Source organism: Oratosquilla oratoria, chromosome 1 (genome assembly GCF_046742065.1).
Source record: "Oratosquilla oratoria isolate Oo_2021 chromosome 1, ASM4674206v1, whole genome shotgun sequence".
NCBI lineage: Eukaryota > Metazoa > Arthropoda > Malacostraca > Stomatopoda > Squillidae > Oratosquilla > Oratosquilla oratoria.
In genome coordinates, this window is record NC_134777.1 from 90,840,053 (window position 1) to 90,865,532 (window position 25,480).

The window sequence follows — 25,480 nt, forward strand, 5'->3', positions numbered from 1 at the left end:
ATCTACATTGTATCGAACTTGTATAAATGCATGTAAACTGAATGACCTCAGTATTATTGAAAGTATTTTTGTTGACACCGATTCGCTTTTATCATACAAAACATTACGTACATCGTCTGCCATGGCCGGGGTGCTATTACGAAATCCAATTACTAAGTTTTCTCCAGCAAGCATAAGATTTAGACCAAAAACAACATATGTGGTGTTGTAAGTATAGTATATTGAGTATACATGATATTAGATTACATATTTTGTGTGCGCTGTATTTACAAGGGTATATGTAATAAGAGTGGGAAAGTTGAGTTCAACTTGCCAGGAAGGGCAGTCATACTATTTTTTTTTTCCTAAAAAATCAGATAGGCATATGGTGTAATGACATTTTTTGTGCTCCTGGAGCGTAGAATAGAGTTATATTGAATTCCTCGCAGGATGTCAGCTCTTGACAAATAAAGTTCCTGGAGTGTTTTGAACTGTTGTTGAATTGGGGGAGTATTAATTAGATCTAAATACAGAGGAGTGAGAGGCCTGCTGATGTCATTAATCAAGTATGGTGTGAGTTTTATATATAACTAAAAAAAACTGATTATTGGGTACTGGATTAAATATTGTAATTTTATGTTGATGAAGAAGTTATGGCGTTGTATAACTTGAGTAATCTCTCTTATTCCTAGAGAAGGCCTGTGAACATCATACATGTTCTCTATTCAGACTATTGGTAGATGGTATCATGGTTTTAAATTTGTGTGATAAGTACTTGGGTAAAAAATTGGTCAATTTATAGTACCCAACCATCGTTCATATCACATTTCTCACCAGAAACACATAAGCCATTGGTTGGGTGAAACTATAAATTGACCAAATTGAGTAACATTTACATTATAATGATTAATGATATAATGATTATATTTTAAAATGCACTCCTGTCATTAGGAAATTAAATTATGATAGAGTAGTTATCTTTTATACAATATTACTATATAAGAGAAACAAAGTACATGACACTGAAGTGTCTCATTGTTTCAAGTGCCAAAATATTAGCTAGAGCCTAGGAGTAAAAACCTGCACTAAAGAACAATTGTTAAGGTGTAGTTATTCTGAATTTTGAGTGTGATGGAAAAGAAGAACAATTTATAAACTGCTCATTAACCTCTTCAATATGAATTGAATATTCACACAAGAGTGTGAAGCTGCCTGATATACAATGATGCATCACAATACACACATTATGGAAAGACAAGGGAAGTGAAAAGAGAAAACATGTGTGTGCTAATTTTTTAACATTTCACCATGACTATTTATAGTAGCCCTATCTCTTTTATTCACTCTTGTAGTAATAATCAACTTTTACTAATAAATGCTTTTTAGTGTATAGCAAGCTTGCATTAATAAATTATAGTATATGCTCTACAGTGCATATGTCAGTGTGTGTCTGTATTTATCTAATTGTAATATACATGAAAGGAGCAACCTTTGTTGGGCCCCGTCTCTTATTCTCTAATTTTCTAATATACCCAGACTCAAATTTATGTACAGTTCAAACTTAATCTTTGAGTTCCAATTATCATATTTAGGTTTGAACTCGTGTATTGTTTGAGCTTGGGCTATATTGCCTTCTAAGCTATTCCACAAATTTCTAGTTAAGAACCAAAAGGTCGTCTGTCAACATGCTCCGCCTTTGTAATCCATTGTAAATACATCTATATGGAAAAATGTATTTCTTCATACCCTTTCAACATGTGGTCTGTATGTCTGCTCACATAGGCCTATCATATTTTTTCCTGCCAGCTAGCCTCTTATTCTATCTCTTTTTCTCTCTGAGTCAACCCTTTAGTTGCTGTAGCAGCATAAGGCAGGAGTTGGCTTTTTCTGGTAGTAAGTGCGACACACACACGCATGGCTCAACAGTGCAGGGGTAGCATTCGCAACCCCTACTCAAGCAATCAGATTTCAATTCCAGTCCAGAGCTTAGATAATTTCAGTATCACTATGCTGTGACCCTGCACTCCAATTCTTATGGGCAATGAATTGGGTGTGTGTGTGTGTGTATGTGTGTAAGGTCACACACACACACACACACACATATTCTTCCGAACTTATTTGGATAAAATATACATACATACATACATATACCAAGGCTTTTTCCCCCTTCCAAGGGAGGTAGCCAAAAAGGGAAAGGCATAAAAACACTCCCACCCATTTCATCCCTAAATACACTCCACACCCCTCCCACCCTCCCTCTCATCTGAGCACCTCCTGGATGACGGGTCATCCCTGCACCCTGCCCACCGCCCTGGGTCAGAAGCAGTGTCGCAAGACACAGCACATCCACAGCAAGGCCGCTTCATTTAATCGGCGACCCCCCCTCTCCGTCCCCCCTTGCATATAAGGAGAGGACGGGGAGAAATCCCTTCGGGCTGCGTAAAAATTTACTCGCACATACTACCCCGCCCATTCCTCCTCATGCAATCACAACATCATCCATATACAACCATTCTCCACTCACCTCTGTCTTCCGTCCTCTCCCTTCCTTCCTCAACAGACATTCCCCTCTTCCCCAAAGTCCCCTTCACCCCATCCATCCACCTCATCCTAGGACGTCCCCTCATGTTCACTCCCTCCACATCTGCCTTCCATACCTCTTTTACTAGTCTTTCTTCACTCATTCTTTCCATGTGTCCAAACCATCCTAATATTCTTTCATCAACCCTATCTCCCAAATCCTTTTTCACCCCTGTTCTCCTCCTCACCTCCTCATTTCTCACTCTATCCAGCCTAGTAACCCCCACCATACTTCTCAGACACCTCATCTCAAACACATTCAAACTCCTTCTCTCTTCTTCTCTTATGGATAAAATATGGGGAAGGGTTATTCTTCCATCATAGTGGTGAGGGAGGAAATTAAATGCCCATCCATAGAAATAGTTTATTTTATATATTAAACTTATTCTCTAACACGAAATTGCCACAAATGAAAAATAGATATCCATGAGATATCTTTAACTTCTCCCGGAAACAACAGAATTCCACTGATCTGGAAAAGAGTAAACATAATTCTTATCCTAAAACTTAATATACTTCTTGATAATTTAGCATCTTATAGAACTATCTCCCTTCTACCATCATATCAAAAAAAGTCATGGGTTTTCTATAAGAGAGACTTGGGGCAACAAATTAATGACTTTTGGAAAAAATCAAAACAATTGCCCAGTTCTCTAAATTAGCATAGATTCATAGAGGGCACAGTCACCAGCATGCTAATCACAAATATTACTCAAGTGCTAAAATAATTTAACAAAAGTGTACCATCATAAAGATCAGTAATAGTGCCAATAGACTTAAATAAGGCATTTGATACAATCAATAGACACTTTGTCAAGAAAGATCATGGAGACTGACATTCATGACATCAAGAAATGACTTGCAAACTTCTTGGCTGTTACAGTGCTAAGTATCCCAGAACAACCAACTATTGAGGACCAATAGATTGTACACTGAAGGTTCCCCAAGGAACAACACTATAACCTGTATTGTACATCAAAGTTGTCACCTTTGTATTTGATCCAACAATATTAGCTCAGCACAATGACTACAAAACAGGAACCAGGAACACCTAAACATACTCAGACAAAGTAGAATAGTGGCAGAGACAAACCAAATAGAATCCTTCCCTCAGAAATCATCAGTGACATTGCTCATGTTGGAGAACCATGAATCAAAGAAATGTCCAAGAATCAAATTGAATGGCTAATTTCTTCTGTTGGACAAGAACCCAAAAATCCTAGGCCATACACTTGATATGTTCATATAATTCAATCTACACATGAATGATCTAATAGTGAAAATCAACAATTACCAATTATCATACAGTTGATACTTGGAGAATGTTGCAGTTGTATAGTGGGATGCTTGTATTATAAATCAGTGTGCCAAGTGGATTCTACCTTTTCTGATTCTTGTTACATATTAATTCTTATATTTGTACTTATTTCATCTTTCAGGCTACCAGAAACACCACCTGATACTCCAGAAGACAATGCATTACTTCGAACAGATGATTTGCCACTCTTCTCAGAGTTGTCGGCAGAGAAGTGTTGGGCAGGTATTGGGAAACTTGCCCTTGAATATGAATCAGGGGTTTGGGCTGTGGAAGAGAAGGCCAGAAGTAAGTACTATATTTGTAATCTTGAGCAGGCCTTTAACTTCTTTGCTGTGATGACTTCCTTATAAAAAAAAAATATATATATATATATATATATATATATAATGTGTGTGTGTGTGTGTCAGGCTTTTTTCTCCGCATAAGTGTGGGGGTAGCCAGTTTACCCACATTCACCCCATATTCATTCAAATCCAGTCATGCCCCCTATCACCCCAGAACCTCAAGGATGAAAGGTCATCCTTGTCTTCCTTCATACTGCTCAGCTCAAAGGCAATGCAATGAGATATGCTACCTCCACAGTAGGGCTCAACAGCCAGAGTTGGTTTTTAGCCTCACTGATTCATTACATGATGGACACCTCTCATCTCTCTCTCTCTCTCTCTCTCTATCTCTCTATCTCTCTATCTCTCTCTCTTCTCTCTCTCTTCTCTCTCTCTTCTCTCTCTCTTCTCTCTCTCTCTCTCTCTCTCTCTCTCTCTCTCTCTCTCTCTCTCTCTCTCTCTCCTCTCTCTCTCTCTCTCTCTCTCTCTCTCTCTCTCTCTCTCTCTCTCTCTCTCTCTCTCTCTCTCTCTCTCTTTCCACTCTTTCAAGTTGTCCAATCATAAAGCAGCACTACAGGACTGGTCTTCCTTTGTTTTCCACTCATTTGTTCATGCTTTGCTTGTTGCAGATGAAAATGAACCAAAAACGTTTGAAAATTTGTTGGAACCTCTAGATATCTTGGATGCTCCCCTCAATATGGCATGGAGTGCTGTCAAGACCTTGTACACAGTGAGCAATGACACAATGCCAACACAAGCATACATGAAGATCCACGAGCGAGCACGTAAAGCTAGAGTCCACAAGTTCCAAAGTCGACCAATTTATCAGGCATGCAAGGTGAGGGTGCAACACTGCTACTTGAGTAGCAGCTGTATGTATTGAAAGAACACAGAGAGAGATCTTGGGTCTGTTTTGAATATTGACTGCCAGTTCAACAGGACTACATCTCCAGATGAAGGTGTGAGTGTTGATGGAAGTTGAAGGTGAGCAGCAAGATGATTCTCTTAAAGATCTATCTCTTGTTTAGCATTTACATCTTGTTACAGGAAATGTATACAAAGCAGATGGACTTGAGTGGAGCACAGAAACGTGTTGTGCAGAAGTTCCTTCTTGAGTCAAGGCTTAATGGCATTGAGTTACCACCAGAACAAGCTCGAACATTCAACAGCATTCTTAAGAGACTCGAATATCAAAAATCTCTATATGTTAAGAAGGTTATGGTAAGGATAACTTCACAGTGTCACATGCCTTATATTTAAAAAGTAATATATATATTTGTGTGACACTCTAGAAATCATTTATTACATGAGATCTCATTAAATACAGTGTGTGTTGCATTGTGGAACAGAGAAATGTGTTGTTGATAACATTATATTTTGCTGCAGAAAAGTGATAATCAATAATTAAATGTTATTACAGGAGACGACAAATAACTTTATCCACCACATTAGGGATCCAAGTATGATGAGGGACTTTCCTTTAGACTTAGTAAAAGCAATGGCTCTGGACAAGTAAGTTTACTTTTTTTGTTAAGGTCTTGCTCAGTCTGTCTGGCAGGGAAGAGAGGGCAAAAGATAGGGTTGAATGGAGGGGGATTATGCAGGGATGAAAGATGACATGCTTAAAGGAACGTTCTTTGTCTACTATATAGATGAGTGGATAAGGAGGCAGGGGGGGTCATTGTATAGTGAAGTCAGTCAATCCATTGCCTGAGGTCTTTGTTGCAGAAGATCTGCATCCCCCAAGAAACCAGCCATGGTTATGGATTCTGCCCATAATTCACTTGGTGAATAAAATGTTGTGGAGCTGTCTGGAGTGAATTTATGAGCGAGTGCATACAAACACATACCTTTTCTACCTTATAAGGGGGGTGGTCAGGTCAAAGCAGACAGCCACCTTACACCCATTTGACACCTATGAGAAAACCTATTCATTGCCCCTCCCATCTGAGCACCTCATGGATATAATTATTCCCGTCCCCCTCTGCATGCATAGATTGGAGGCATTGCAGCAAGGTACAGTGCTTCCACAGGAGGGCCTGACTGTGTATTTTAGTATAATATGCTGTCTTCTGTGTAGTGATTATAAATGTGGTCCAAAATCTCAATGACTGGAAACATGCAGTCCCATAGCAAACAGCAAGTCCTTGGGCCTTCCCATAAACCTCTCAGGGAAGAAATGTTGGACTCTTGTTTATGTTGTATTAGTGTTGGACAGTTCCTGGGTTACAGTAGTAGGAAGAGGGGAGTAAAGTAGTTGCCAGTTGTCAGCTCTTCCTTTGTGAAAAAGTTGAGGAAATACAGTTGAAGATGTTATAGGTCTTGGATCTGGTCTGCTAATTGATTTTGAAGGCATGTAACAGGAAGATGACTGATGTTTGACTTGCAGGCAACCATCATTGGTCATTTCTGTATGGTGGTTGCATCTAAGGTAATTGTTGTCTGTTGCCAGGTTGTTTCTATGTAGGTGATGATCTGATTGTTGGTGTATAATTGTAATTCTTGCTCATCTTTTTCAGGGGGGGATTTCTTTGCTGGGTCAATTTCTGGTGATGATAGAAAAGTGTTACCATGAATTTCAGTAACTATCTTCAGCCCCACATTGGCTGGCAATGCCCCTTGGGCTTTAAGCATTCACTTTCCCCAACACCACTACATTCTCATTCATTCCAAAACTCTCCACACACTCATTTATCTAATTCTTAAATTCTTCTCTCTCTCTTTCACTGTACTCACTACCAAAGCTGTGTGCTTTCAAATGTCCATACCTCATAACTTATAAACAGTTCCACTCCAATACAACACAGACAACAATCCAAAAGTTCTTCCCAGAGATCCTTGGGTATTCCATTTATTGAAACTTGAGACAGCAATTTTTGTCATATTATTATGTGTAATTCATATAAGCCCTCCTTAGAGAAGCAAATTGTCTTATGTATTCATCATTGGATTCTTTATTCTCTTGTTGCAGACATAGAGCAATAGAAGGCCCATGGGCAGTGACCTTAGATCCACAAATATATGATGGTTTCATGACACATTGTCCTAATCAGTCTCTTCGTTTTAATGTATGGAGAGCGTACAATGTACGTGCTTCAAACCACATCAGCAAGGATGTAAACAACAGCCTTCACATTGAGGAAATCCGAAGTTCTCGGTAAGAAAATTGTGAAAATATTTGATGAAGTGCAAATGACATAAGACTAGCTTTTAAAATGTTAATGTCACATAATAGTGTTTAAAATTCAAATAAGTATATGTTTGAAAAATAATTTTTTGTAGGTAACATCCTAGCTTTGTAGATGTCTAAAGAAATTATGTAATTTGAGAGAGTATATTTTATTTTGAAATATGACATCTTTACTTAGCTATGTTCAGGGTGTATTGATGATAATGGCAAAATATTTTGATAGGTCTGTGGAATTGTTATCCCTATTCTTTATATGTTTTCATTTGTAGAGGTCACAGCACATGGAGTAGTGGTTTAAATTATTAACTACAATTTCTGATACTTTGCAGAAGAGAACAAGCAACCATTCTTGGCTATAAAGACTTTGTTGAGATGTCCATGGAAACAAAAATGGCAGGCAGTGTTGAGAATGTCCTTTCCATGATAACAAGCCTTGTTGCCAAAGGTGAGTTACTCTTAAGTTTTGATATTGTTTTTCTTTGTGTAGTTCATTAACCCCATCTAATTTGAACAGCACTTTGTGTTTTATTCTGGCTGCCTCTGATTGAATGGGGCGTGCTTGCTGTGTATGTGCTGTGTCTTGCTGCATTGCTTCTGACCCAGGGCGGTGGGCGAGATGCAGGGATGGCCTGTTGTCCAGGAGGAGCCAAGAAAAGAGGGAGAGAGGGGTGGTGAATGAGAGCGGAGTATGTGGGGATGAAATGGGTGGGAGTGGATTTATGCTTTGATTCTGGTTACCTCCTTTGTAAGGGGAAAAAGCTGTAGGTATATGTATGTATCAAGTTGTTTGATCTCTATGACACCCTGTGAGTAACAAAAGAGTAGTCTGTTCAACAACAATGGTCCAGCAAAAAACATTTGTAAGTGATTGGAGTGCTGTTTCTTCCATAGATATATTGCAATTGCTGCCTGTTAAAGCAGATGTAGTGTAGGTGTTGCTTTTGCTCTAAATGCAAATTTTGCATGGAACTAAGAGACTGCCATTTCTTCATCAGCAAAAGGAGAACAAATTAGGGAGCTGGAGTCCTTGCAAGCCTTTGCTGAGAGTCGAGGCTTTGATGGGGAGTTGCAGATTTATGATGTACCCTACTGGAGAAATAAAGAACGAAGAGCTAAGCTCAAGTATGTATCTGTGTCATGTACTTTCTCTCTCTCTCTCTCTCTCCATTTTTTTTTCTTACATTTTTTTTTCTTTTCTATTTTTTCTTTTCCTTAATTTTTTTTTCTTTCCTCTTCTTCCATTCATATCTTAAGCCCTTTCACTGCTATTGATAACATAAATAGTGGATCTATAAGTTGCCAAGATATTTTATTCAGCCAAAAGAAATACCATTTGCAATGAAAGGGTGAAGCATATTCTAAATGGCCATTCCCTGTTATTGCAGGGGATGGGGGGATATCAACAAACAATGAAGAAAGGGGTAAACCCGTTCTGGCTGATAGGCCTTGCTGTGGAAATAACTCATTCATTGTCTTTAACACAAGCATTGTGGCATGGTACAGGCATGACCTTTCAGTCATAAGATTCTAAATATAAAAAATAAATCATGAAAATCAACTAAAACTTATGAATCTGTTTTCCCTAACAAGCATAGACTCAGGGATGACTTGATTTAGGTTTTTAAGATTCTAAAGGGAATTGACATCAAAAGTGATAAAATTTTCATATTAAATGAGAATCAGACAAGAAATAGTGGTCTCAAACTGTCAGGAAATAGATTTAATTTGGAAATAGGTAGAAACAACTTTGCCAACTGTGTAGTTAATGAATGGAATAAACTTCCTGCAGAGGCAGTGCAATGTAGTTTAGTTTGAAGCTTTAAGAATCATTTAGATAAACACCTAAGATGCTGTAATGACTGCCATTTATTTTATATTATTTGTTTTTGTTATCATTCGTCTGTTTATTATTATTTGCTTGATTCACATTTATTATTAGTTATATGTCAATTTATTATTATTTACAATTTACCTGTTTGTTTATAATTTAACTACCTATGCATTTATTTATTAATTTCATTTATTATTATATATATTAATATATTTTTATTTATTCATTTATGAGGGGCACTGTCCTAGCCTTCCGATAGGGGGGAGTTTATGATGTTTAACCATATCATATCATCATTATTATAATTTTTTCTCATCCGACCTAGTTGGAACAAAGGGTCTCCTGTCAGCATGCTCTGCCTTTGTAATCCTTTAGTATATATATAGCTGTGGGTAATGCCAAAACATTTTAGTTCAATTTATAGGTACTCCAGGGCTTGAATACACAATGTCTGATTTCTTTTTCACTTGCAGTTATGACGAAGCACACCTTAGTGAATACTTCCCATTTGAACATGTCTTGGTAAAAATGCTCGAGCTCAGTGCCACTTTGTTTGGTGTTTCCTACGAACAAGTCCCCAGAGAGGAAGTCTCCCTTTGGCATGAAGATGTTCGTTTTTTCAACATTTTGGATGCTGATGATGGTTCGTACTTAGCTTCCTTCTACCTCGATCCTTTCCAACGGTGAGTGCAGACCATATACTTAAGCTTGTTCCATACTGCAATACACAACAGATTTTGTTGCTTACTCAGCTGAGGGTTAGGTCTTGGTCTATTTTGTAGCTGAATAAAATCATGTGGTGCTTAAGTTGCTGAAACACAGCAAAGGAAACAAGGACCAGGAGTGAAGTGTATATTCCTGATGTCAGGAATAAAAACTTCACTCCCAGTCCAGGTATCCTTTGCCGTGTTTCAGCAACTTGTTCACATGGATATTAATTTTCATCTGGTATTTTCTTTAATCAATTCTGTACAGTGTACCATGTTATTCTATTTTTCAATAAATTCACTTGATAGATATGTTTTTATTCTGGCTGGTTAGTGTGTAAGAGGATTTTGTTTTCCTTGAATGAGGAAGTTTAATATGGGTTAGTTCCCTCAGCTTAGTAACATACTTTATAAATTTTATTTTGATTGATGTCACATTATTCAGCTGAAGAGTTCTTGATTTACTGAGATTTCCTTTAAAACTGAATCTGACTTTAGCTCGATAAATTGATTGGCAATGGCCAAAACAAACTATTAAATATTTTGGATTTGGAAGCCATGTATGAAATGGATAACTTGTTATGCTTTCAAATATTTGTCTTAGGAAGTCATGTAAGTTGATATAGGATTTTGGTGGTTTTTAAGGTAAATTAATTTAGAATTAAATATATGGGAGTGTTAATGGCTTTTAAAGACTTCAGCTAGTCATGTATTTTGTCTTGTTTGTCAGGCCTGGTGCTAAGCTTCATAACCGTGTAGACTCAGCCTGGATGCTGGGTTCCCGCAGTCGCTCAGATGTGGCTGGAACCACACCAGTTGCTTCTCTCGTCTTTAATTTTGCGCCTCCACAAGGAGACCGCCCAGCTCTACTAACATTTAGAGATGTTAACATCCTATTCCAAAAGGTGTGGAGAAATTACCTTCAGATGGCTTGTTAAATGTATTTATGGATGACAGTGAATCAGATGTAAACTTATATATATATATATCTGTATACCAAGGGCTTTCCCCCTCATATGGAAGGTAGCCAAGTCAAAAGGCATGTACCTAGTCCCACCCCTCCATTCCCATCCATATACCTAAACAAAAGTATTAGGGTCCTTTATAAGTGGGTGGCTAAGTCAAAACATATTGCATATATTTACATACAAACACATACTTTGTCAGATATTCCATATGACAGCTGTCTAACCCAGACACCTTTATAATTTTCATCTCTTTTGCTCTAGCCTTATTATTTATAGTCATTCTCCTGGCATCTCCTCCTGCCACAATTAGTCTCCCTATCCTAGTGTATATTTAACAACTTTTTGAAATACTTTACCCATATTTATAAAAGATAGGGGTGTGTGAAGAGTGGCTGTAAATGGATCAGGAAATGATGCAACCCAAAGGGTTATTCTTGTCTGCTGTGTAAATATTTTTGAGAATATGAGGGGGAGTCACAGTATGGTAAAGCAGTGGGAATAAACCAGCTCCACTGTGGGGGGGTCTGCTGTGTTTTTTTTGGGTTCCCTATGGTCTGAGCAGTGGGGTAGGGGATAAGGATGGACCTTTGATTATTATAAGGTGTGAGGGACAATAAAGGTTTTGGATGTGTGTGGCATCTGTATAAGGTAGGTGTATAGTTTGACTCAATCACCTCCTTACAGAAGGAAAAGGCCCATTGATGTATGTGTGTGTGTGTGTGATTCACCATGATTTTGGATCATATGATGGACTTGTGATTGACAACTATTACCCTCCCAGATGAGGATGTGTGTGAATGTATACTCATTTTTAGTGTTGTTACTTGGGTGCAAGGTCAGAATGGAAACAATACAATGAGCTCATTACAAGGGCATCAATCTCAATATACCAAAAGCTTTACCCCCCTTATAAGCGAGGTAGCCAAGTCAAAAGGCACATATCTATTCCCATCCATTCCACTCCCATCCACCACCTTTTCCTCCCTCTCATATTAGCTCCTTGTAGATGATGGGTCATCCCTGTCTCCTGCCCACTGCCCTGGCTCAGAAGCAAAGCAGCAAGACACAGTACCTCCACAGCAAGGCCACTTTACTTAATAGGTGACCTCCCCCTCTCTGTTCCCTCATATGGAAAATAGAGAAGATGGGGGAGAGTTAGGGGGTGTCAAAATATCATGTGAGCAAAGGCATACTATATTAAATTCCCTGCTGCAGAAAGTTTTCTGTTAGGTGGCACTGTCCAAGCCCACTCTGAGAGATGGAGATCACAACAAAGAAGATGGGAGGAGAAATGTATGAGCTTTGGATTTGGGTGTGTGCTTTGATTTGAATAACCCCTGTATGTTGAGGGAAAAGCCTTTTGGTGTGTATATATTTACTTCAATTTTTTTATTTGCATAAGGTTTGTAGCTTTATTAGTCATAATTCTGTCCAGTTTTATTACTTATTGTGCATCCTTCATTGTTATTTGTCAGTTTGGTCATGCACTGCAGCACCTCCTAACCACAGTGCCATACAGTGAAGCTTCAGGACTCACCAATATTGAGTGGGATGCAGTTGATATTTGTGCTCACTTCTTCCACAACTGGTGAGTAATTGGCACCATAATAGATTTTACTGTAGGAGAGTGTGGTGTAAACATTAAGAGTACATGTTTAGATTAATCAATGTGTATCCTTGGCTCTCTCTTGCAGGAGAACTGTGGCCATGAGGTATCTGCCCATGGCCACTGGGTTTGATAAATCACTTGGAGAATAGATTTTGGTGAGTGAATGAGTCTGTTTTGGATCTTGTGCTGGATCATGATCAACAGCTGTTACCTTTCTGAATGAGAGCTTATTACTTGTATTGTGTGAACAATGGGTAATGCACCTGACATGTATACAGACACTTAAAGATAAGCTCCTTGAATGTAAAAGGTATTTCCTGAAATCCATGAGAACAGTGGTGAAGGATGATAAGTCAGGATGGAGAACAGTAATTAGCAGAGCCCCACAGGGGTCAACCCTGGCACCTTTAACCTCTTAATACGAGTCAAATTCTCATGCACAGCATTGGATGCCTAATGTATGATGCATCACACTACTCTTATAAAATATAAAGTCACTGCTGTATTACTCATTCTCTTTCACTCTGAGTAATAATAAACAGAAAACCTGATCAAACCAGTTCACAGAATTTGAGGGTCACTCATCTACAACTACAAAATAAACATAATCAAGATGCCAATGCTGGCATCCTTGTATACTCACTTGTGCCCCATGATGCCTGTAAATGATACGATGGAAGTTATAACAAGCTACACTAACATGTTTGCAGATGATGCAGAGATCATGATAAGGAAAGAAGAAGACTGCAGAATGCTACAACAAGATCTTGATAGTATATTTGCATGGATGTTATCATGGAAAATTTACCCTAATGGAAAAAAAAAATACAAAGTATTGGAAATTTGTAAAAACATAAAAAGACAACCAATTACTGAGTGGGAAAAGAGTTGGTTCCAAAAGGAATAGAAGAGGAAGAGCTGGAAGTGTTGGGCATAGGTTACTTATCATATGACAAACATAATAGCAAAATTGTGTGTGAAACATACAGACTATTGATAAACATAGAAGAAGCTTTTAGAACTTATTAAGCTTTTACTTGATAATAATTGATATTCTGCAAGAGGGCTGGGTGGATTGCTTATACCTTGTTCTAGAGAAGGCCTTTTATAAAGTACCTCACAGTTGAGGACCTCATGAGTGTTCCTTCTTTTGTGTATAATACAAATAGGTAAGTCATTTATGTAAATACAGACACACCACACACTGGGAATGTGGTATAAACTCAGGACCTCAAGCATGGAACCTGAAGCATAAACCAAATTATGTAAGTGTGTGAAGTTTTGTGAGAGCTGCATGCTGATCATTGTATTCCCAAATCATACATGTTATATACTTTCCTCCCTCAGGTTGTATGAGCAGAGCACCTTAGAGGATATCAGCAGTCACTATGAGTCAGGTATGCCCCTGAAGGGTTCCAGTGTGGAAGATCTTATGGCTACAAGATCACACATGGCTGCATATGACCTGTGTTCGGCCTTGTACCTCTCACACTTGGACCTTGCCCTCCATACTCAGTAAGTTTGTACTCTGTTAAGTTTCAAAATTTATCTATTAACCTCACCAGTTGGGTGAAGCTATTTACCTAGTTTATCAAATGATAATTTTTTCTTTATTTTAGGGCAGACTTTTGACAAAATGGATTCTTATCAAGATGCCATTTTGTACTGAGTTGGCTCCTCATTGAATAAACTTGTGTGGCAGGAAAGAGAGGAATGGAAGTGGAGGTAAATTGTAGATTGAGAGAAGCAAGTAAATGCTCTGGGGGATTGGAAAGTGTTATGAGAAATAGGCAATTGGGAATGGATGCAAAGAGAAGATTGTATGAAGGGGTGATTGTGTCGACAGCATTATATGGAACAAAGACTTGGAATTTAAGAGAAGCAGAGAGTAAAAGTTTAAATGTGTTTGAGATGAAGTGTCTGAGAAGTATGGTAGGGGTTACTAAGTTGGATAGAGTGAGAAACAAGGAGGTGATGATGAGAGCAGGAGTGGAAAAGGAGATGGTAGATAGGGCTGATGAAAGATTATTGGGGTGGTTTGGATGCGTGGAAAGAATGAGTGATGAAAGATTAGTAAAAGAGGTGTGGAAGGCAGAGGTGGAGGGAGTGAACTTGAGGGGATGACTGAAGATGAGATAAATGGATGGGGTGAAGGGGGCATTGAGAAAAAAGGGAATGTTGTCTGTTGAGCAAGGAAGGGAGATGGCAGGAGATAGGGATGAGTAGAGAATGACCATTATGCAAGGAAGGGAGGGATGGGGGGGTAGGGGTGCTTACGTGTGAATGATATTTTGATGCAGCCTGAAGGAATTTCTCCCCATCTTCTCTTTTTCTGCATGAGGGGATGGAGGTGGGGGGGAGATGACTGATTAAGTGAGGTAGCCTTGCTGTGGATGTACTGTGTCTTGCTGCATTGTACTTGACCCAGGGGAGTTGGCAGATGTAGGGATGACCCATCATCCATGAAGAGCTGAGATGAGGGGTGGAAAGGGTGGGAATAGGTATGTGCCTCTGACTTAGCTACCTCCATTATAAGGAGGAAAAAGCTCATAATATGTAGATAGTGTTACTCAGAAGAAGATATGGAATGCATCATTTGGTCAGTTGGGTTATGTTAAAGATGAAGGCATTAGTAAGTATGGGTACATTTTGGCACAGATTCTGCCAAGATGATTTTATTTTACACCTATAGACTTACATGATAAGATTAGTACATACACTCCTCAACTTACGTTTTAGTTACGTTCCGAACGGCCGAACGTAAGTTGAAAATGAACGTAAGTTGTTACTGTACTATACATCCGTAAATTCTATTACCGTATCTTATAAAACACCCCTAAATCATTAATTATACACATAACATTGTAAAATAATAACATTAATTTCAAATAAATTAAATTCAAGCAACATAAATTGAGATGGTGGAGGAGGAGGAGGAGGCAAGGCATGTTCAGTTTGTCGTTTGTGCAATGTAAACAATGGACACAGCGTCATGCGCAAGTATCGTTTGAACTACGGAGAGCGCGCTAAACTAAAAAATTCACTTTTTTTTTTTTTTTTTCACAGTCAGTTCAAACGTAAAATGAATGAACATAAGTAGAGGAGTGTCTGTATTCTAATATCTCCAAATTGCTTCTCTTTTGGCAGGGTTATTTCTAAGTAAATCAAGAAGTTGTTGAATGTAGAATCATAATTGTGTAAAACTGATGAAAGGGAAAATCCATACTTTTTTTTTTCTGGTGAGTATTACCTTTTCTGTCTCAGTTAACCACTTCTATATGGTGACGTCTATGTAGGCGGCATGAGGAGCAAGTGGGTACTCGATGATGCCGACGTCGGCATCTTGATTATATTTATTGTAGTCGTACCTATGTAATCTCCATTCTCTCTAAACTGGCTTCATCAATTTTCTATGGTTATAAAAATACACGGGTGAAAGAGAACGAATGATTGAGCACTGACTTTATTCTTTTATAATGCAATTATTATGACGCAATATCGCACGTCGGGCAGCTAATACTGCCAGACGTGCGATGTGCCCCGGAGTGAAGAGGTTAAATCGATCATAGATATATGTATGAACACACACATACCAAAGGGATCTTTCCCTCCTTTAAGGGGGTGGCTGACTCAAAGCACCCACCCAAAGCCATCCACAAACCCATTAATGCCCCTCCCCTCTTAACTCTGTCTGGGGTATTGGCTGCTTGTTATTGTGGCAAAGTAGCATGCAGTCGATACTTTAGGGTCTATATGGGGCGCCCCTACGGATCAGAGCCACACATCATTTTGTCTATGATAGAAGAAATTCTGTTCATAGAGAAATGATGACACTTTTATACTACGACTGTCCCTCCGTTATGCTGTCCCCCAACCCCTTGTTGCTGTCCTGTACCATTTCTCTGAGTATTCTCTTTCTGATTGGGGGAATTCCCTGTGGTGGGGGAAAAGAATACTGCCACCAAGTTTTCCCACTTGGATCGTAAGAGGCGAGAAGAAAGGGACGGGGAGAGGGACTAGGCATCCTTCTCCCTGTAGCCCCAAGGGGCAATTACCTAAAATGAAAAGAAAAGGCATAAGGGGTGCTGGCGGGCCTCGGGCCAGCACCCTAAGGTTTGGGTCTTTTAATGTGCGTGGATGTGGTACGGATGAGAGTAAAAGGGAAGAGATAGGTAGTATGTTTGTGAGAAGAAAGTTGGATGTGTTGGCTTTGAGTGAAACTAAGTTGAAAGGGAAGGGTGAGTGTATGTTTGGGAGTGTAAGTGGGAGGTTATCAGGAGTGAAGAGAGGGAGAGGGAGGGAAGGGGTGGCTATTCTAGTAAGTGAGGAGATAGGTAAAGGGGTAGTGGAGTGGAAGGAGGTTTCCTCAAGGATAATGTGGATGAAGGTGAAACTGGGAAAGGAGATGTGGGTCTTTGTAAGTGCATATGGGCCGGGCAGTGAGAAGAGTATAGAAGAAAGGGAGGCCTTTTGGATAGATTTAAATGAGTGCATAGAGGGTTTAGGAAGAAATGTCAATGTAATAGTACTGGGAGACCTTAATGCTAGAGTGGGAAATGGTCCAATCGATGGAGTGGTTGGGAAGTGTGGAGTTCCAGGAAAGAATCGTAGTGGAGAGTTGATGGTGGAAATGTGTCTAGAAAGAGAGCTGATGATAGCAAATACAGTGTTTCGGAAGAAAGTCAAGCATAAGTACACATGGGAGAGGGTGGTGGAGGGAAGGGTGGTAGATAGAGCGCTAATGGATTATGTAGTGGTAAATAGGATTATGATAGGAAGAGTTAAGGATGTACATGTGCTAAGGGGAGAGGGTGGGGGAATATCAGATCATTTTTTGGTGGAAGGTAAGTTGAGAGTGGAGGATAGATGGAGAAGGAGGAAAGGGACAAAAGGTAGGGAGGTTCTTAGAGTGAACTCCTTGAATGAAAAGGAAAAGGAGAAGGAGTACGAAAAGAAGCTGAAGGAGGAGTGGGAGGGAGTTAAGGATAGAGCAGAGATGGGTGTGGAGGAGGAATGGGGATGGTTCAAGGAGGGAGTCTTAAAGTGTGCAAGGATGGTGTGTGGAACAAGAAGGACAGGAGGAAATAGAAGAAAGGGTAGTGAATGGTGGGATGAGGAAACAAAGAAGGTTGTAGAAGAGAAGAAGCGAGCATTCACAGATTGGTTACAAAAGAGGACAGGGGAGTCATATGAGACGTACAAAGAAAAGAAAAGAGAAGTAAAGCAAAAGGTAAAGGAGGCAAAGAGGAGAGCAGATGTGAAATGGGGTAGGAGTATGACAGAAAATTTTGAAAGTAATAAAAAGATGTTTTGGAAAGAAATTAAGAGAGGAAGAGGAGGTGAATCAAGTAGGGAAGAAAAGGTAAAAGGTACAGATGGAGAGTTGATAATGGAAGAGATGGCAGTGAGGGGAAGATGGGCAGAATATTTTAGGGAGTTGCTGAATGTGAAGGAGGATAGGGAGGGAAAGATAGCTGCAGTGGGAAATACGAAGAAAATGAGAGTGATGAGTGAGGAGAATGGAGGAGAAATAAGGAAGGATGAGGTGAAGGCAGTTGTAAAGATGATGAAAGCAGGTAAGGCACCTGGTCTGGATGGATGTCATGCAGAATGTCTGAAAAAGGGAGGTTCAGTGATGGTGGACTGGTTGGTGAGATTATTTAATGTTTGCTGGAGAGAGGGTAGAGTACCGGAGGACTGGAGTAGTGCCTGTATAGTTCCTCTTTACAAGGGAAAAGGGGACAAGTGTGAATGTAGTAATTTCAGAGGGATTAGCCTGTTGAGTGTAGTAGGGAAGGCTTATGGGAGAATCTTAATTGAGAGGATTAGGAGAGGAACAGAAGGAGTAATTGGTGAGGAACAGTGTGGATTTAGGACGGGTAGAGGTTGTGTAGATCAGATCTTTGTGGTAAGACAGATATGTGAGAAAGCTATAGGAAAGGGGAAGGATGTTTTTTGGGCTTTTATGGATCTGGAAAAGGCTTATGATAGGGTAGACAGAAAGACACTGTGGGAGGTTATGCAGATTTATGGGATAGGAGGAAAGCTTTTGGGAGCTGTCAAGAGTTTTTATGTGAGTAGTAGAGCATGTGTTAGGATTGGAAATGGAGAGAGTGAGTGGTTTGAAGTAAAGGTGGGACTTCGTCAAGGATGTGTTATGTCGCCCTGGCTGTTCAACTTATACATGGATGGGGTGGTGCGAGAGGTGAATGCTAGGGTAGTGAGTCAGGGATTGGAGATGGTTAAAGAAAATGGAGAAAAGTGGGAGGTGAGCCAGCTGTTGTTTGCAGACGACACTGCGCTTGTGGCAGGGTCAGAGGAGGGATTGAGGAAGCTGGTGGCAGAGTTTGGGAGAGTATGTGATAGAAGAAAGCTAAAGATAAATGTGGGTAAAAGTAAGGTGATGAGATGTACAAGGGGTGAAAGTGGCAGTAGACTGGAAGTGAACATTAAGGGAGAGCGACTGGAGGAAGTGGATAGTTTTAGATACTTGGGTGCAAGTGTAGCAGGAAAAGGTGGAGTGAAGGTGGAGGTAGAATGTAGATTGAGAGAAGCGAGTAAATGCCTTGGTGGTTTAAAGAGTGTAATGAGAAATAGACATTTGGGAATGGATGCGAAGAGGAGACTGTATGAAGGAGTGATTGTGCCAACAGCATTGTATGGGGCAGAAACGTGGAACATAAGAGAAGAAGAGAGAAGGAGTTTGAATGTGTTTGAGATGAGGTGTCTGAGAAGTATGGTGGGGGTTACTAGGCTAGATAGAGTGAGAAATGAGGAGGTGAGGAGGAGAACAGGTGAAAAAGGATTTGGGAGATAGGGTTGATGAAAGAATATTAGGATGGTTTGGACACATGGAAAGAATGAGTGAAGAAAGACTAGTAAAAGAGGTATGGAAGGCAGATGTGGAGGGAGTGAACATGAGGGGACGTCCTAGGATGAGGTGGATGGATGGGGTGAAGGGGGCTTTGGGGAAGAGGGGAATGTCTGTTGAGGAAGGAAGGGAGAGGACGGAAGACAGAGGTGAGTGGAGAATGGTTGTATATGGATGATGTTGTGACTGCATGAGGAGGAATGGGCGGGGGGGTGGGGGGTGGGGTAGTATGTGTGAGTAAATTTTGACGCAGCCCGAAGGGATTTCTCCCCGTCCTCGGAGAGGGAGAGGGGGGTCGCCGATTAAATGAAGCGGCCTTGCTGTGGATGTACTGTGTCTTGCGACACTGCTTCTGACCCAGGGCGGTGGGCAGGGTGCAGGGATGACCCGTCATCCAGGAGGTGCTCAGATGAGAGGAAGGGTGGGAGGGGTGTGGAGTGTATTTAGGGATGAAATGGGTGGGAGTGTTTTTATGCCTTTCCCTTTTTGGCTACCTCCCTTGGAAGGGGGAAAAAGCCTTGGTATATGTATGTATGTATGTGATCAAAATTCACGGGTGAAAGAGAACGAACGATTGAGCACTGACTTTATTTTTTATAATGCGATTATTATGACGCAATATCGCACGTCGGGCAGCTAATGCTGCCAGACGTGCGATGTGCCCCGGAGTGAAGAGGTTAAATCGATCATAGATATATGTATGAACACACACATACCAAAGGGATCTTTCCCTCCTTTAAGGGGGTGGCTGACTCAAAGCACCCACCCACCACCCAAAGCCATCCACAAACCCATTAATGCCCCTCCCCTCTTAACTCTTGTAGATGAAGAGTTATTCCAGTTCCTTGTCACATTGCTCAGGTCGGAGGCAGTGTGGTGCAAGAAAAAAAAATCTTGACAATGCTTGGAAATAACAGTAAAAGTCTAGTGCTTGGTTGGTTCTATAAACTTGGCTACCATAATTGCATTATTATCAGTGCATTTTCACAGGATTAGGGGAACAAGAATTTAAAGTATGCATGCATTTATCTAGAAGTACAATTTTATGAGAATTTATGTTGGTATTGTAAGATGTCAAAAACATCAGTTCTATCAAAACCAGACAGTCAGGGTGTCCCCTTAAATGAAGTTGAACAAAAGCAGTAAATTGAAGACCTGAAGTTCAAGATTTATTGAATTTCTGTTGTGTTGTCAAAAATGGTCTGATGTGATCTCTCCATTACTTTAAACAGCACAGACTTCTGGCAGGATATTGTTCGGGAGTTGTGGGACAAATATCGGCCATTCCCAATGGACAAGTACGATAGTCATCTATGCTCTCAAACATCTATCATGGCAGATGTATGGACAGCTGCCTATTATTCACACACATGGTCACGTATGGTGGCTGCCGACGCCTTCCAAGCGTTCAAAGAAGATGAGGATGGTCAGAATATTCAACAGATTGGTAGACGGTGAGTTACTTAATATGCTCTCATTAGTTGGTTGAAAATAATTAATTTAACTACCAAGGAACACTAATTAGTGAGTAGTGGTTGAATTTGTTTTGAAGATGCTAAATTTTTATCATATTTTTTTTATAGGATTTATTTATTTATTCATTTATTTTATTTTATTATTATATATATTTTTTCTCTTTATCGCTCCTCTTCCATTCAATTTATTTTTTATGTACTGATTAGGAATTTCTCTGGTCTACATGTAATCATGTTCGTTGAATTAATGTATCACCAATTTTGAGGTACCATTCAATGTTGTTGTTATCTGTAATATTAAAGTGGTGTGAGATCTTTGTGAAGAGTGTATGTAGAAAATGAAGACCTTGTGCATGCATACATTCAAACATTTATCTCTTTGCAGGTTTCGAGATACATTCCTGTCTTTAGGTGGAGGAAGTCATCCAAGTGAAGTTTTCAGGAGATTCAGAGGGAGAGATCCATCGCCAGAAGCTTTATTACACTTCTGTGGAATTACGGGAAAGGGCAAGTGATAGATGTTGAAAGATGATAGAATGGAAGGAAAAGAAAAAATTTGCAGGCACTGGTGAAGGAAAAACAGTTTTTATGAATTGCTTCACTGACTTTTTTTTGTTACAACACATTTTGGTTTATAATGTTATCATAAAAAAAGTTGCAGACTGTAAGACTGAAAACTTACAGCAATGCTTATGGAACAGGCAGCTGATGGGTATGTTCCATTTAAAGTAGGATGTACCATGGATCAACTTCTTAGGTATTGTGCAGTGAGGTTGTGAAAATGAATGAACATAAGTGGAACAATCCATCAGAGGTGATTATAAACCAAATATATGTACTAAACTGACCTTTGTAAATAAGGAGAGATTGACCTTTTACAGGATTTGGGGATAGAATTCCTCATAAAACCATTGAGAGACATTAAACAAATCATCATAGAAAGCAAAACTGGTATATTTCACTGGCATTAGGTGATATTGAGAGACTATGCAGTGTATAGAAAAAAGTAAATATCCTATGGAGGGGTTTTGGTTGTATAAAACCAAAATTATATCCATGAATGTCAACAAAGCATCACAGTGAATTTGGCAATGATATGACTGTGTTTTTAGTGCCTGATAGCATTATCCCTACGAAGATGGTGACTCACTTTATTGATTGTGTTCTGGTTAATTAGTTCATGTTACATTTAATTCTTGATTTGAGGGATTTTGAATTTAAAGGACTCATTTGTCAAAAAGTCTGGTGCATGAAAATTGACTTTTTGAATATGGAGCTGCCATGTGAAATTTCTGCATTACTGTAAAATTCCCCATATTTAGGAATGTTTTTCTATGGTTTGGCATTGTTTCCTTATTTACATACATATACCAAGGGCTTTTTCCCCCTTACAAGGGAGGTAGCCAGAGTTAAAGTCATAAATCCACTCCCACCTATTTCATCCCTGCATATACTCCACACCTGTTTACCACACCTCCCTCCCTCTTTTCTTGGCCCCTCCTGGATGATGGGTCATCCCTGCATCTCTTCCACTTCCCTGGGTCAGAGTCATTGCAACAAGACACAGCACATCCACAATAAGGCCACTTCATTTAATCGGCAACTCCCCCTCTCTGTCCCCTCATGCAGAAAAAGAGAAGACAGGGAGAAATCCCTTTGGACCATGTCAAAACATTTACACATACTCCCTAATCCCCCATCCCCCACCCACTCCCTTCCATGCATCACAGCATCATCCATACACAACCATTCTCTACTCACCCCTATCTTCTGTCTTCTCCCTTCCTTATATGAAGACAAAAAAAAAATACCACAGCTCCCTACTGTGTCCCCCACACCCACCCCCTGCTCGGTTGTTTGCTCCCTTGCAACTTTCCTCTCTCTCTCTCTCTTCTCTCTCTCTCTAATTCTCTCTCACTCTCTCTCTCTCTCTCTCTCTCTCTTTTTTGTTTTTCCAGGCCCCATTTTCATGCCTGATATAGGGTCCCGTAGTTAGTCCCTTAAATCCAAATCCTTTAAATTGAGGTCCCTCAAATCAAGGATCAACTGTACATGTATTTAATTAACCTGAAGGTCCAGCATAATACTGGAGGGCACAAGAACTTTATTATCTCAATTAATTCTGTGACATGGTGATGCACTATACAGATTTTATTCAAGCTAAAACTAAATTATTTATTTAGCTGAGGGGGGCATCAGCAGCCTGAAGGGGTTAGTAAGTATATTCATTTTTTTTTATTTACATATACCAAAGGCCCTCTCCCCCATGTAAAGGATGTGGCAGAGCCAAAACACACATCTACATCATAAATAAAACCCATTCAGCCATCCCTCCCATCTCGGCACCTCAGTGATGAAGGGTTATCATGTCATATGAAAGTGGCAATTGCCGACAAGTCTACCGAAATAAACACCATGTGAGGACGGAGTGGCCTTTATTAGTATGATGTTTCACATGTTATAGCTTTTTCAAGTACTTAATCATGTGTATTATCACTATGTACTTGAAAAGGCGAAAGCGAAATGTCATACTAATAAAAGCTCTGACCTTACATGGTGTTTATTTTGGTTATCATGTCCCCAACCACATGACTTGGGTCAACAGCAATGCAGTGAGGTACAGTTCTTCCACAACAGAGATCAGCAACCTGAGCTGGTTGGATTACCTCCCACTGTTTCACAATATGGGGACTATGAAAAGATTAAGTTTGAACTAAGCATTTTAGGTACTTGTATACTCTTCCAATTTTTAGGAGGAGACAGCAAGCAAATTTTTCTCAGACACATTGCACCTCATATTGTCACACAAGTTGTCATAAGTGAAGAGATGTTGAATGAAAAATTCATGTTCTCTGGGCACAAAGTTGGGGTCATATTGTTGATATTTTCAGAATGTGAAGTATGTTTTGTTGTCTAAAGTGTCTTGAAAGCATTTCAAGGTAAGTTATTTGAAGTAACATATATTTAATTTTTATGTAGAAAATAAATGAATTTTGTAAATATGCTACTGTAGTTTATTTTTCCAGAGTATTGTATTATACAAATAACAAAGACTCTTTCTCTCTTTATAAGGGGTTTGTGGAGTCAAAGCACATTCCTGCTTCATAGACATTAAAACCCATCTAACATCCTTCCCATCCCAGCTCCTTGCGATTGAAGGGTCATCCCAATCTCCTGGCCATGCTGCCTAGGTCAAAGGTTAGGGTGTTGTTACTTGCAGCGAAGGTCAAGGGGATGGCGGTTCGAATCCTGCCACCAGCGAAGTTGAACCAAGGGCATGGTTTATTAAATTCCACACTATAAAGTCCTCTGTGAGGGGCACCATCCTAGCCTTCCAGTAGGAGGGAGTTTATGATGTTAAACCATATCATATTATTTTCACTAACTGGAAACACATCTCCATAGTGTCCGACACCAGTCTTCAGGCCTATTCTTTGCATTATACCAGTGGAGGACTGTTTCCGTGTTATTGTGGCGGTAGTTGCTAGCTCTTTGCTTTTCATGTGTGAAAAGGTGGAGGAAATACAAAGGTGACAGAGAAAGAGATCTTGAACCTGGTGTAGTGACTGAGTGTTGGTCCCTTGGGAGTTGATGAGGGTATCTGTGGCATTTGAAAACGGGTAGAGAGTCTCTGTTGTCTGTCTTGAAGGACCACCACATGCAGACACTCTGTTGATCCCTTGTATGTTATAGTGGAGAATAATAGGAATGAAAGTACATAGATATATATGTATCAAAAGGTCCTTTACACCTTTTAAGGGTGTGTAGCCTAATCAAGGCATGTATCCACCCTTCACCTATCCAACACCCTTTTGTTGTCTTATTTTATCTAACCTTATGTATGTCTTGGCAATAATTGATGCTCATTACCAATTATCCCCCTAATGTTTTGCTGTGAGTGTTGGTATAAATTTGCTTGTGTGCAAACTTTGCCTTCTCTGAAAAGTTTGTGCTCGTACCCATGCCAGTCACCATCTTATTGTTTAAGCAAATATGCACAGTTTGTAAGGTATTATATATTACATACATATACCAAGGCTTTTTCCCCCTTACAAGGGAGGTAGCCAAAAAGGAAAAGGCATAAAATCATTCCCACCCATGCCATCCCTGAATACACTCCACGCCCCTCCACCCTCCCTCTCATCTTAGCACCTCCTGGATGACGGGTCATCCCTGCACCTTGTCCACTGCCCTGGGTCAGAAGCAGTGTCGCAAGACACAGCAAGGCCGATTAATTAAATCGGCGACCCCCCCTCCGTCCCCCCATGCATAAAGGAGAAGACGGGGAGAAATCCCTTCGGGCTGCGTCAAATTTTGCTCACACATACTACCTCACCCCCCATCCCCCCGCCCATTCCACCTCATGCATCACAACATCATCCAAATACAACCATTCTCCATTCACCCCTGTCTTGTCCTCTCCCTTCCTTCCTCAACAGACATTCCCCTCTTCCCCAAAGCCCCCTTCACCCCATCCATCCACCTCATCCTAGGACGTCCCCTCATGTTCACTCCCTCCACATCTGCCTTCCATACCTCTTTTACTAGTCTTTCTTCACTCATTCTTTCCATGTGTCCAAACCATCCTAATTCTCTTTCATCAACCCTATCTCCCAACCCCCTTTCCAC

The 25,480-nt window shown here is 40.0% G+C and overlaps 1 protein-coding gene across 2 annotated transcripts; it reads left to right on the forward strand.

Annotated features, from left to right (window-relative positions):
• The first annotated feature begins 61 nt into the window (after window positions 1–61).
• On the forward strand, window positions 62–23,856 carry LOC143020770 (uncharacterized). 2 transcript variants are annotated; one of them, XM_076177541.1, is made up of 14 exons: window positions 62–207; window positions 3,999–4,162; window positions 4,830–5,038; window positions 5,248–5,421; window positions 5,621–5,712; window positions 7,172–7,357; window positions 7,720–7,835; window positions 8,386–8,512; window positions 9,695–9,904; window positions 10,659–10,833; window positions 12,372–12,484; window positions 13,853–14,020; window positions 20,609–20,830; window positions 21,237–23,856. In XM_076177541.1, the coding sequence occupies exons 1-14, from the start codon at window positions 122–124 to the stop codon at window positions 21,364–21,366; spliced, it is 2,172 nt and encodes a 723-aa protein (XP_076033656.1). In that variant the 5' UTR covers window positions 62–121; the 3' UTR covers window positions 21,367–23,856. The 2 variants fall into 2 exon arrangements, with proteins under 2 accessions (XP_076033656.1, XP_076033744.1); XM_076177629.1 differs by lacking the exon at window positions 4,830–5,038 and having other exon boundaries at window positions 81–207.
• The last annotated feature ends 1,624 nt before the right edge of the window (window positions 23,857–25,480 follow it).